Genomic DNA, 13,974 nt, shown 5'->3' with positions numbered 1-13,974 from the left:
GTTCTGCGTTTTGTATCTTGGTGTTCGAAGTGTGGGGTGAAAACTGAGCTATCTTTAACAAAGACAGGTCTCCAAGGCTTCCCAGCCAGCCACTAAGGAGGATCTGACACACACCAACCCAGTAATTAATAAAATTTCTTCCACAAATGAATGAAAGAAGCAAACCCGAACAACAAAGCAATGCAAAGGACTACTCTGAAAGACGGGGTGGAAAAAAAAAAAAAAAGTCTCCTCAAGTTAGAGGTGGAGAGACAGAAGTACGAATAACTCTTTAAAAGCAAACAAACAAAACCCCTAAGGACCTGATCTTAACAACAAAAAAGCTAACACGTGCATGACGTTTTTAGCCAGTCCTTTGACTCGTGCCCCAAGCCAAAAATGCAGATTGATGGATTAGTGCTCTCTGCTAGGAAGGGAAGGTTTGTAGGGAAGATAGCATCTTCGATTAGGTTAACAGAGGGAGTTGTGCAAAAAACAAAGAGACAAGCTGTGGGGCACGCAGGCGTTCCTCCCTGTCCGGGCTGGAGGCCTAGGGAAAGCATCCGTCTTCGATCAAACGCCGCGCTCGGGAACGGAAAGGTTTGGGCAGGTATCACCAGATGGCACTGTTACACAGTTTTCCAAGTCCTCTTCCTTCCTGTGCGAGTGAATGTTCAGTCTTGGCAAGACAGGCAAAGTTGGTCTTCCCTGTGGCTCTTCTGGTACAAGGCGAGGACTAAATGAGCGGGGCTGGGGAGGAGGAGAGGGCCCAGGGCAGCGGGGCCTGGCAGGACAGGCACCGTGCCTGAGGCACCAGAGAGGCCTCGTAGGGCTGCGGGTGCCCAGACACCTCTCTCTGACATTGGTTTTTGTGAACAAATGAAATGTCTCAAACAACTCAGCCCCCAATATATCCACTTATCATGCAGGGACCTGCAAATGCTCTTCACTTCAGCCACCGGCTGGCAAAGGAGAGATTTTGGGACAAGACTGGAAGAGGACAAGAAAGGCCAATACTGCCTTGCAGGCAAAGAGAGCTCCCTCTGGGATGGGCTCTGTGCCACCAGCCAGGTGGCTGAGAAGTAACAAAATGCCCTGCTCCGGAGGATCACTGGAATGGCCATCTCAGGATTACATGTTTCACCACAAACTGCATTTATATTTAAAAAATGACATGATTTAATAGATTTTTTGTTTCATTTCACTGACTTTTTTTTTTTCTTCGCCTGAATGAACCATTCCTTCCACTCTTTGGGTATTATGGACACAAATGGCTCTCCAGCACTGAAGCACCTACCGAAGGCAATCTGTGTTGGATCCAACTGCAGCAGTCGTCTCTGGTTGGTGCAACACCAGGCAACTCGGTCAGTTGCTCCACATCGCTGCTATATGGCTTGAAAGGACAATAATCCTTACTTTTTCTCAAAGACAAAAAGCAATGTTGGCTGTTCCTTGTGCTGAACAATCACAGCAAAACAGCAACAGCTTTTACTGGTATTTCATTGAAGTAGTGGTACATAAATATGTTAAAGGCTTAGTCATACAAGCACTCTTGTGTCTGAAACTCCTATTAAAACCAAGGGTGGAGGGCTGAGTGCATTCAAGTGCTTCAATAGATAAGGCTCTACAAGACAAAGATACACTTAATTTGTCTTTTTATTGTTCAAAGATCCTTGCTAAAAATACAATGTGAGCCTAGAGAAAAGTATTATGGTTCAGTGGAAAGAGATCCTCCAAATCACTAAATGAAACTCAGCGGTGCTAAAGGAAGGTCTTTGTTGTGAGACATTTCTCTGCTCTTTATCTTAGGGGATGCACTTACAGGGTAAAATGTAAGTCACTGAAAGTGCACGAAACGGAAATCCCTCCAAACTATGGATGGACTTTAACACCATGTCCTTAGCGGTGAAGATCCAGAGCACTTTGAGAATTTATAAATACTCACTCAAGCTTTAACCTATTAAACCCATACATGTGTCGCCTGCGTGTATATATTTAGCTTACATAGTTTTATAATATTCAGTTTATATATGGTATAAGCAGGGGAAAGAAAAATCACCTTGTCCAAGGGGAACAGAAGGTATATTATATACTCTGTGTCTAGAATTCTTTACACAGACTTGCTGGATTATATTTCCATCTCTCAACAAAAGTATTTGAAGAAGCTGTAAAACTCAAACAGAATGCTAAAAGCAAGTGGGGTCAGTTGCATAAGGGCTGGCATTAGTTTGTTAAGTTTTCTCCTGCCTACTCCCAAATAAAGAGACAAAGAAGTTAACATTGTGGGAATGTGTTCCGAAACCACATGATATCCTTATCAGATCGTCATGTACAACAGAAGTTCTCACAGAGGGACCCCATGCTGGTGATCTGCCGTGAGCTGCCCCGTCACATGATGGAGGCTCCCCGCTCCTATTCAGATCGCTGAAATGAACTGAAGGAAGCGAGAGTCCCCCCCCCCCTCCCCAAAATAAACAAAATGTGCAGCAAGCACAGCCACGTTAATTCACTGCCACTGGGAAAGCAATCCAGAGCCGCTGAAAATGACGAGCGTGAGTACGAAGAAGACAAGCTAGCTATTAAAACCTACACCAGGAGGACAAGTTTGAAATTGTCTGAGAAAAAGTCCGCTCACATGCAAGGAAGCAAACAGAGCAGAGAAATAACAGATCAGACAAAACGCATGGAAAAAAAATAGGCTTGTGGTTTATATCTTGAATTCTGCAAACTCAAATTATAAAAACTTGTAAATTCATAGAAAAAGAGTGATATGCAGTTAAAAATAAGTCCTGCTTTGTCATGCAAGTGTCTCCATTTCCACTCAGTGCTGTGAACTCTGTCATCTAATTGCTTTTCCGTGTAGTTAAGGTGAAATGGGAAAATCCTTTAAAATTTTTAATATTAAATGAAAGTTCTAAACAATATCTGGCCTTTTCAATACGTGGCTTGTTTTTAAAAGTGCTGAGGAAGCTCTCAGATGCTCAGCATTTTTGGAAACGAAGCCATGAAATGTAGATTTAGGATGCCAACTTCAGGCTACTGTTTCTGACATTCTTAACTTTTGAAACACATTTGCTCATACAACGTCGGATTAATAAAATCCCAAACATGAGATTACTTTTAAAAAGGCAATTTAAAATCCAGATTTTTTTTTGCTGGAAGTTGTTTACCGATTACAATTGAAAGGAACAGCTAAGATTACGGTGACTGAAAGGCTACACAGAAGAGCCATTCCCACATTGTATCAGTTTGTTTATTTTGTACCTAGAATATGGTTCTCATAAAAAGGCAGCAGCAGACGAAAGACATTACTCACAGTTTGCCTGCTACAAAATCCAGTTCTGCTGCCCTCCTGCCTACCCTTTTTCTTGCAGTACGGAGGAGATGATTATTCTGTTATTTTAGACTAGTTTGGAGCATTTCATGCCTTCTATTTTCGTGGTTCCATTTGGTTTGAAAGGGCTTGGATTTCAGCACGAAGTGGCATGGGTCACACTGCATGGGGACAGACTTCATGCACATGAGCAAAGGTCAAAATCAATCATAGCTTTGTATTTCCAGCCCTATTACTTTTGGCAGTTTCCCCTGCCAGAAGGGGCTAAAATATTTGCTTCCCAAAAGGAGTAAACATCAATAGGGGGCAGGAGGATAATCAGCTTCTCAACCACGCAGCGGTGAGAAATGAGGGAACGGGATCTCTTCCTCGCGACAGCCATTTAGCTATCTAAACATTACAAGTAACATTTCCAGCGAAAAGTTTAAGGATTTCACAGCGCAGCAACTTGAAAAGGACAATAGGCCTATTTAGGCAATTATATTATGCAGGCTTTGTTATTAGGCAGCCCTGCTCAGTCCCAGAAAGTCTGGATAATCAAAAGTGTCCAAGTACAGGAAGGGGAAAAGTACAACCCCACCCTCCTTCGCAGCCGCTGCCAGGATCTGTGGATCCTGAAGGGTAAAGTCTATTTACTGAAGTTCCTTGGCCATTTCAGACATCAACTGATATCCTTCCTCGCGAGGCTGGAAATGGCCCGGCCCCGGGCAGGGGACGAGGGACGGTCCCCCCGCTTGCACTCACGCCAGCACCGATCCATTACAGCCAGACAGACCCGCAAAGGTTTTTGAGGTGCAGCAGCAGCAGCCCTTGCCAGCACCTCGTCCCCGTTCACAAGCCCCAAGGCTGGCTGCGTGACCCCCAGGCCGAGCCCCCCGGCGCTGGGCTGTGGTGCGGGGGTGATACGGGCACGCTTATGAGCACGGCCCTGGGAAGCGCGCTCAGCTCTAAGTGGGGATTTAGCTGGACGCGAGGATGAGTAACTTCGCCGTCTGAAACATTATCTCTTCCCTTTCAACTCCTTAACTTCAGCGTAACCCTCTCCGAGGCAGCGCTGCACCAGGCTAGCTTTGTTCTGACAAGTTACACCTTCACTGCACAGACGCATTAGGCAGGCGGGGAGTCACCCAAAGATACATTGCTTTTCCTCCGAGCTTATCCCACCCTGACTTCACCAGCGAATGCCTCTCATCATTTTTGTCTGCGGGAGTTTTTGACAGTGGTGCACGTCCATTAAGAGTTTTCCTGCGCCAGCAGCTGAATCGGGCGTCCTAGATTGGAGGCTACATGGGGAATCAGTCGCTCTCGTTTCAATTAATTTGGAAGAAAAATACCCCCCTGCAAGGTCTTGACTGAGAAAATCTGGGTGTTGAAGAAGATCAGAAACAAACATTTCTCATCGCATACTTCAGGGAATTAAGCCACGAGTACAAAAATTTAAATAGAGACTACGTTCCTAAGCAAATCAGTCCTAGCGATTTAGCTGTAAAGTTTATAAATGAACTTTAAAGTAAATAACCTGGTTCAAACAGATCTTGCCTTCTGGGCACTAGCAAACACACCTGCAGCAATGTGATACTTGGGAATGCAGATTACAAGTCCTTCACTTCAAAATGTTTGTTTTTAAATTCAGAAAGATGAAAGAAAATAAAGTACTGAGCTTTTTTTTTTTTTTTTCTTTCTGTTGAGCACAGATGTTTCTAGTATTTCCAGTGCTCACAGGGAACAAGAACCTGACCCAAACACCGTAACAGTCTGGAATTCAGAAGTAAAACGTATGCCTTCTGGATTTTTATCTTCGCGGACTTTCTGAAAGTTAATACCTTCTAGATCCCCTCCAGCCGAGCACTTCCCACCGAACCCAAGCAACAACTGCATGCTACAGGAGTGCCCACATCACGCCACGCTCTGTTGCCACATCCATAACTTTTGCCATCATCAAATTTCTTATCTTCTAAATGTAACAAAACACAGTGGGTAGTAGACTTTTATGTTATATTATTAGCTAAAACACTACACCCTACCAAGCAAACTTATTCTGGTTTTGCGCCTTCTCATTTTTTACCTGTTTAATTAATGAAGACCGACGAAGACTTTTATTAACCGACTTTTTTTCCAAGGCCAAAGGAAAATGGCCATTCCTCGCAGCTCATTCCCTCTTAGGGCTTGTCCCGTTCCCACTTCCGTACTATTTAGTTAGCTCGCATTTCACCAAAAGTTACTCGTTTTCTCTTGGTAATCGTCGTTGCTACACTACGAGGGTACAGAAAATTCCAGCTGACTTAAAAGTATAAATTAATCATTCTTGAGATCTTAACTGTAGTCATTTTTGTCCTCTTAAGAACTATTCTCCTCTAATTTGATTATATCGACCTGATTTTTATCTTACAAGGAAAGGAGCGAGAATTACTCGTGATTAAAAGCACAGTTGGTTCTAGTCTCAATTTTTAGTCCATGCTTTTCTTTGTAAATAAATAACTTCTTTTCAAACCTGTAACAATGTAACTAATATCAGATAAAAATATAAACATGTATGAACACAATAATATATATATTTTGTATGTGTTTGTAAAACATCTTGCAATACACAGTGGCTAACGTTTGGGTTGCAGACCCATAGCAGGTTTTTCCTCCCCACAGGGGGAGGAAAAAAAAAAAACCACACAAGTTAAGGTCATGTTTGGGTTGCATCTTACCCTGTGTTTTACTTTGCAGACCCTGGTGGACTAGAAAATTCGTGATGTGGCAGGATTGCGTTGGCTTAGTGAACTGTAACAGGATTAACATACTGAGGATGTGCTGAAGTTGGAGACCTACAGCATTCTGCCTTAACCTCTGCGATGGCCAATTTTGCCAGCATTTCAGCTGAAACCTTGATGCTGCCTGGGACTGTTGCTGGGCTGTTCTGAGTCTGCACTATTCAGGTATTATTCCCTTAACAACCATTTACCTTTTACTCTACAATCACATCTCTATCAAAGCAATATTTCTCAGGCCTAGAGCAATGGCTGCAGGTGTACTGCTTTTATGGCAGAGTCAAAAATAAAACAATAAACTAGATTAAAAAAAAAATCTATTACACATCTAATAATTTCAAAATTTGGCTATGATTACATTTCATTTAATCGCAGAGTTCTTCATAAAAAGGGAGAAACACTTGAGTTTAAATTAAACATTGTTATCTTTGTATTTGTAAACACTGGAGCAACCTTTAAACCATCAATAGCTTTCTGTACCACAAAAATTCCGTTTTTTGACATATTTGCAGGCGACACAACATAAAATCTTACATTTTTTCAGAATTTGAGTATTTTATAATCCGTGTACATACATTTATCCACACTCATAAAGTGCTTACACTTTCTCCAAAATTAAAAACACAACTTGCTCTACACATCAGACAGAATTCTTCATTTAGACTTTAACTAAATTGCTTTTCCATATTTATATACCACTAAATTTCACAGCTTAAATTACAGCCACCGTATTATAATTCAGGTTTCAGCCTGATTTTAAATTCCCATGCAGTGAAGACTAATCCCATTGCTTACAAAGTTATGGGACCAGATTCCTGAACGCATTTTCCTTGTATTTTTTTATTTACTTTTGTTAATATGAGTTTCTTTGACTAGCTAAACTTTGCTGTTATCAACACTTGTCTCTTATCACAGGCCCTAAACAAATGACATATTTACCACTCATTCCATTCTGATAAGGGTAATCCTGTGTTTAACTTGTCCAAGAACAAACACCATATATTTTGTTTTTAAGAATCATGCTTCTAGTTATTAACAAAATAGAAGTGAATGAACAGAACATTTTTAAACCAGAAGTTATTTAAAGACTATTTTGCAAATGACAGCTTTTTATCATAGCTTATTCCTCCTACTTCAGGAAAGTTTATTTAATTCTAAGTTTCCACGATATCCCCGCCAAAGTTATACGAAAGTTTAAACCATAGGAGGAAAGCACATTTTTAGTGAAACATCTGTTTGTTCCCCCTCCCACTGAAGCTCTCCCATAGCTAGTAACATCATTTGGAAGAAAGAGCTTTGTTTCCTATCTCGTTTGAAGCATTTTGAGAACGGCGTGGAGAAAATAAACATCCCATGCTGAACCTCACAGTCTAATTTTAATTGTAAAGACATCAAAATATTTGCAGCATTGTAGGCTGGTAGTCATTGATTTTTACGACTCTGTTTTCCTTGCTCAGCCCACACAAATGTCATAGGCTGACTGAAAACTTTTGAGAAGAGAGAAAAACACACTACTTCACCAACCATTTTTTAAATTTATTTTTCACTCCCACTCACTTTCTCGAGATAAACTACATCGAAGGGAGAACTATTCTAATTACTAAGCAACTTTTTAACACAGTGCATAACAAAAATTTCAAACAATTATACAGTTAATGGTATACTGAAGTGCCCGAGAGCATACTACAAACATTTTGATAGATAGCCAAGTCATTTATCTAAATCACCGTCAGAGCAGTGAAGCATCCTGCAAGCTTTTATGCAGAGTAAAAGGTGATGCTTTCTGGCACTTCTCATCGTTTCTCAAAGTTGGAATTGTGGTGTTAAAATTCTGCCATTGTTTGCCACCTATGCATTTCAGCACAAAATCAAGACCCTCTAACACAGTAATACGTTTTCAGAAGTGTCCTACCACTAACTCTTCTTCCTCCGTTACTAGTGTAACCCTGCCTGAATCTCAAGGTATAGAAATAATTGATGGTTAAACTCAAAGGGTGTTCACAGTAAGTAGTTTTCTAGCAAAACAGCAACTACTTAGAGCAACAAAGTGAAGAAGAAAGGTGGCAGGAAGGTCAGTACAAAGAAATATTGCCTTTTCTTAGGAAACTTAAAACTCCCGTTTGATTTTTGGACTGGCACCTACCCACTGCAATTCAATGTCTTTGTAAGAACTGCACAGAGCAGCATTTTAATTGCTTGGCTGCTCTGCTAAAATGCACTTCAAGACAACAAGCATCCAGATTATCAAATGTGGTGCAAAATTAGATTACGGAGGCAAAGAAAAAAAAAAAAGACTACAGATATGTTACGTAAATTCGTCCTTCACTGGTTGGAGTTTTGCAAGTGCTGTATTATATTATAATTTTGTGTGTTCCTGCTTGGCTTCGCAACTAGTTCTAAGGATCAATATGCGACATATGAAGGGATAAACAGAAAGCTCGGTGGTTCTTTCCTTTTTCCTTCCTTGCCAGAGGAGAAAAAACACTTGCAAACCACATTCTGCACAAAAGTCCCCCCACCCCTCCTCACCCCTGCAGTTAATTACAAGTATTTCTTTTAAATACATGCAAATAATCATAATTGCTTTAAAGTGGAAAAATAACAGTTGGGACCTACATTGAGCACTGTGCCGGTGTTGCCACTCTGTTTGTGCCAATCCACTGAAGCATGCTTTGAGAGCCTTCTCCTGGAGCATGCAGGAAGACGGACTCGCAGTGTAGAAATCCAGCATCTGAGCAGGGCTCACTGCTAGAACATCCATACAGTCAAACATGATTCCCCCTGCACAGAATGCCTGCAAAAGTGCTTTCCTCTAGGTGTGGAGGAAAATGGCACATAAAAGTACACCCAACTCCATCAAACTCTGCCCCTTTTTTGGCACGTAGGCTGTTGGTCTTTTTCCCAGACCAGAATCATGAATTATGACAGACAACACAGCTAAAAGCCTGTAATTGATCCAAATGATCATTTACCATTTTCCAGGCTGCCCAGCCAATCCAGCAAGATGGGGGGAAGCGAGCCGCATTCCAAGTTTTAGCTCCGATCAATCTCCCCCAAAATTTCTTTAGAACCAGTCCCGCTCCTCAGGCGCTCGCCGGCTGCGTGCCGCTCTTCGTGCCGCGCGGACGGCCCGAGTCCCGGGGACGAAACCGCTCCGGTAGGACCTCTGGATCCCCCTCAGCCATGAATAGATCCTTCTGCCTCTGAACAGCTCACTTCCTACTACTTGTGTCACACAGAATGAAAGATTGAATTGCCTAATATATGCGAGTGAACTTTCTGTGAACCCTTCCCAGGCTGCTAACCTTCAAATGACCCAGGCGTCTGACATCACCAGCTCCCAGGATTCTCACACGGCTTAAAAACTCCCAGCAGCCCGGCAGCCAGCAGGCAGCGGGCGGCCAGGGCGAGCTGCAGCCCTCCCCGGGTCGCCCCGCTCCGCCGGGGCCGGCGGCGAGCGGGGAGGCGAGCGCGCACGGATGAAAAATAAAATTTAAATAATTAAAAAAAAAAGAAAAAAAGAAAAAAAAGAATAAAATTAAAATCAGGAGGGAAGCACGCCGGGAATAGAAACGGGCCCCGCGCCGGCCGGGAAGCTGTTTGCGCAGCGCTGTTTTAGGTGGTTGCAGGGAACGGAGGGTTTGCAGATTTCAGCTCCATTTGCTAAAACTTCTGGGCCCCCCTCCCCACTTCCCTTCTCCCCCCGCCACATTCCTCTACTCCCCGGGGGAGGCCGCGAGCAAGGCGCGGGCGGCCGCAGCCGCACCGGAGTCACGGACACGGGCTTCGCCCCGGCTGCTGGGGCAGCGGGGAGCAGCCTCATCCCGCAGGGGCACCGCCACCCACAGCAGTGATGGCTGGCACCAGCCCTGCTCCTGGCAGCCACCGTGTGGGCCCATCCCTGCTGTGTGCGTGTGAGGCGGGGGGCGTCCAGGTCCCCATCTCTCCTCACCACCCCTTTTCTCACTCTAAAGCACACAGACGTGTTATCATGGCTGTGGAGGAGCCAGGCAACGCTGCCCAGCGCTCCCAGGTTTCCCTGCTGAGCCGGGTCCCTGCCCCGTGCCCACGGAGGCCCGAGGGCCGCAAGACCAGAGCCTGGCCTAGGGCAGGAGGCACCCCCGCAACCCCCTCCTCACCCTGCCCCGGCTGCAGCTCCCAGGGCCGGTCCCGCCTGTCTCTGATTAGCAAAAAGGGGCAGGGCTGGCTCCGGGGGCTGTATCAGCTTTCATGGGGCTAACGAGCCCCAGCTCCCTGTGGGGTGAGAGGGGAGAAAGGCAACGGGCAGCTTTGCGGGGGCTGGACACAATCAGAGCTCATCCCGTGCCCCAAAAGCGTGGCTGCCCCCAGGCAGGGGACCCGGCTGCCCCTTGTGCCTGGGAGGCCACCACCACCTCCTCTCTCACCGCCATTTTGAAAGCATTTTGGGCTGCTCCCACCTCCTCCTCAAGGCTGGCAGCCCACCCCAAAGCCCACCCAGCAGCGCTGCTGGCAGCCCTCCCGTGCGGCCCATGAGGGGAATGGGATGCGAGGCCTTGCTGGGTTGCTGGCCAGAGTGCCCAGCACCCCTGGTGCCAGGGCTGCCCTCAGCCAACATGGTGTGCTCGCCTCGCGTCTGGCCTACCCTTTGTGTCTGGCCTACCCTTTGTGTCAAGCCTGAGCAAAGCTCTGGCTTTTTTTCTGTAAATAACAACCTCCTGCAAAGTCTTGCTTGCAGAGAGACTCCACCGAGTCCTTATCGCTACATGCACTTTAAAAATGAAAAATAACATTGATGAGCCTGGAAACACTCCCTCTGCCCCACTGGAAAGAACATAAGCTAAATGACCACATGCATGCTTTTACTTTAAGCAAATGAGCCAAGCCTCTGGCAGAGCAAGCACTCACAGCTCTGACAAGCCCAGAGTGAGGTTTCCAGAGGCACAAAGGAGCCCGGCCTCCAGGAGAGGCGAGTGCTTCCCTCCTTTCTCTGCCTTGCAGCCGTCCCTCCCTTTTCCCCTCCAGTCACTTGCGTGGCTTCTCAGCATTTCTGAAAATCGAAAACTAGCTCGGGTTAGGAAACTGAAAAATGAAACACTCCATTACTGCACGTTTTCTAAAACCCCAAGATCAGAGTCTGGCTGAGCAGGGGACACTGAGCAAGGAAAAGGCACACAATTGAGGACTGTAAAGAAATACTGGAGGGAGATTCACTCTTGGACCTGTGCAACCATTTTAATGGATGTGATGTCCTCTCTCTACAAAAAGTCCTTTGATGATCTGAGAGCTCTTTGACAATGCCTGTAAATTGTGTTAACAAAACTTTTCACAAAGGTTCAAGAATATTAAAAAGAAAAAAGAAAACCCATGCACACTTGCTCCCTTGAAACTGATACATCCATATTGCAGACAAGGAGCCAGCGAAAAGACCTGCTGTAATCTGAAAGCAAATCTGCCTGAAGAGATAAAAACAAAAGCTTTTCTTAACGCTTTTTTCCCCCCTCAGACACGAGCACTCTAGCTGTCCCTGCAGCAGGCAGTGTCTTTTTCCATATTCCCTCTACGCAGAAGACGGACAAAGCTGAAGTTTAACACTTTTTAAGGACTTTCTAAGTTCGTCAGGGTGTCCTCCCCCATGCTGGAAGTCCTCAAGCTAATGAAGTCCCTGACACTCTGTAATCTGAAAATTATGCACAGCACATGTTTATCCAAAAAGTCACCCTTTAGGGAAGGCTTGTTTAAACGTTTTCAGCCCAGCAAGCAGAATTCTCCATAGCATAAAGGCAAGTGGAAAAGTGGTTAATTTTTTTTGTTAAAATCTCAGCTGCCTATGTTGCTGCAATTTGGTTTGTTTTGAGTAACAAAGCTAAATTAGAAAGCAGCGTTTTCTAACCAGATGATACAGCATGCACGAGAAGTTCGGAATATGCAATGCGTCATCATAAAAATAATTGGAAGGGATCATACAAAACACAGTATGTTTTGTCAGTCTCTGACTTAGGGAGAAAATAGCGTTTTGTGCAGACCAGTGCTCTTGGAACAGCCTAAGCTTATGCCAAGAAAAACATATTGCCCATGTGAGTTAAAATAAATAAAATCATACAAACAGAAATGCAGTTCTGTTTATTCCATTACCAGTCCTATAAAACCATATTTAAAAATAAAAGCTGCCCGTTGTGCCTCAAAACAGAGACTGGCAACTTCTGAAAGTCATGCTTTCATGTCAGGAAGTCATGCTTAACTGCATACGAATTGAAAAAGATTGCTTTTTCACACTGTATCTAAATGAGCCAGGTAGCTCATCATGTTTTATTACGAATAATAGTTGTGCTAATGCTTATACTTATTACTAAAACCACATGTAATTAACGAATTCTTCAAATAGTCTAATGGTTTGCTCACATACTATTTCTACAATACAGTCATTTATGTATCTCATAATTCACTTTGAAATAGCATGATACTTGTTTTTCTTGAACAGAGTATCAGGAAAAGCTACACTCATAAAACAGTGGATATTTTCTAATTTAGATCAGGACTAACCGTAACTATTGTGATAACTAATAGCCCCCTAATTCAAATGTAATGAAACTTTAAGCAATGCCACATATTTTAAATGTCTACCCAGCTCATATAGAGGTACAAGTAGGAAACAACCCTCCAATATCTTCCACTTTATCCATGCAAAGAAATTTTGATTTTACATCACCACTTTGATCTGTTTTCTTTCAGACTGCAATGGCAGAAATTTTACAATAAACATATTCTTAGCCACAAGTGAAATAAAAAAGCAAAAGTTCAAGTCAGAAATCTATTTCCTTTGGTGTTACTGTATATTTGTCAGTGTGACATAGCACATTTGAAACCCATAATCATAAAACAAAAATTTACAGCCGAGGTTTAGGGTCTACATCTGTTTCTCTGGTTTTTGTACTGCAATTACCCACTGGACAATTCCGAGAGAAGCACTATGAATCATGTACTGCACACGTTTATGCTGGTCACTTTTTCGTTAGTACAGGAGTCTGAGGAGTCCGTAATGTGCTTCACCAAGAGAGAGCGTTAACTAGAATTAGGATTAGTGCACTAGGCTCTCTAAATAAAAATGACTTTACTGCAAGCAACGCGGTACTCCTGGAATATTACAGGCATATTTATAGCATGGAAAAATTAAGAAGTACATGCAAAAATTCTCTAAAAAGAAATACCTCAGGGGAGGCATACTTTTTTTTGCATGCATGCATTTTACTATTAATCAAACGTAGCACTCTCTTGAAACAGTTTTGACAGCAGAGTAAATGGTTACTAGTGAATGATGTGTGTGTTTAAGCAGTGAAAGCAGAGACAAAGTGATGTTTTCTTCTACTCCCTAGGCAAGAGCTGACACTAAGCTTGCTGCCTCAGCTTTGATACTCACAGATTCCTTTGTGTCAGTTGCTGGGAGAATCACTGGCAGTTCACTAACCCTGCCTCACACACAGGGGCTTTGATTTTTACCTCTTCATTGAGAATAGATGTTAATATGAAACAGTGCTTGTCTGCCTTGGCGCTTTTTTTTTTTCCCTCCAACTGGTGATACGGGGTTTCAAATCCAAGAATCTGAATCACCCTAACACTACATGTATTTTTTTTAGCATCGTAGGATGTTTTCCTCATGTCTCAAGCACAAGAATGATGTTAAAAAATTGTGGGGAAGAAAATCACTGGGACACAGTGATGGCTGCATATTTAAAACTCTAAGGTAGTTCTGATGAAATGGAGATCAATCCTGAGCAAGAATGGCCCCCAAGAAAATAGAAACAGTAAAATTACTGGCACAAAATGACACAAATGACATGGATGACCATGAAGTACAGTGAAATTAAGTCAAGGGTTTTCTTGTGACTGATGTATGCTACTATACGCAACTCACAATGACTGAAACAG

General features: G+C 43.5%; 1 protein-coding gene across 7 annotated transcripts in view; it reads right to left on the bottom strand.

Moving 5' to 3' along the window:
- Positions 1 to 13,974, bottom strand: part of RARB (retinoic acid receptor beta) — a 331,581-nt gene that overhangs the window by 83,044 nt on the left and 234,563 nt on the right. Inside the window, exon 1 of one of the 7 annotated variants that reach the window (XM_040550269.1) lies at positions 8,686 to 9,399. The exons of 4 other annotated variants lie outside the window; for them this stretch is intronic. In XM_040550269.1, the coding sequence (XP_040406203.1) occupies positions 8,686 to 8,842 (157 nt within the window). In that variant the 5' untranslated portion in view covers positions 8,843 to 9,399. Of the gene's footprint in view, positions 1 to 8,685; positions 9,400 to 13,974 lie in introns of those variants that run through there. 2 more of the 7 variants (XM_040550271.1, XM_040550270.1) reach the window with 2 other exon arrangements.

This window comes from Cygnus olor, chromosome 2, assembly GCF_009769625.2.
Source record: "Cygnus olor isolate bCygOlo1 chromosome 2, bCygOlo1.pri.v2, whole genome shotgun sequence".
Lineage (NCBI taxonomy): Eukaryota > Metazoa > Chordata > Aves > Anseriformes > Anatidae > Cygnus > Cygnus olor.
This window is presented reverse-complemented; position numbering and strand designations above follow the sequence as displayed.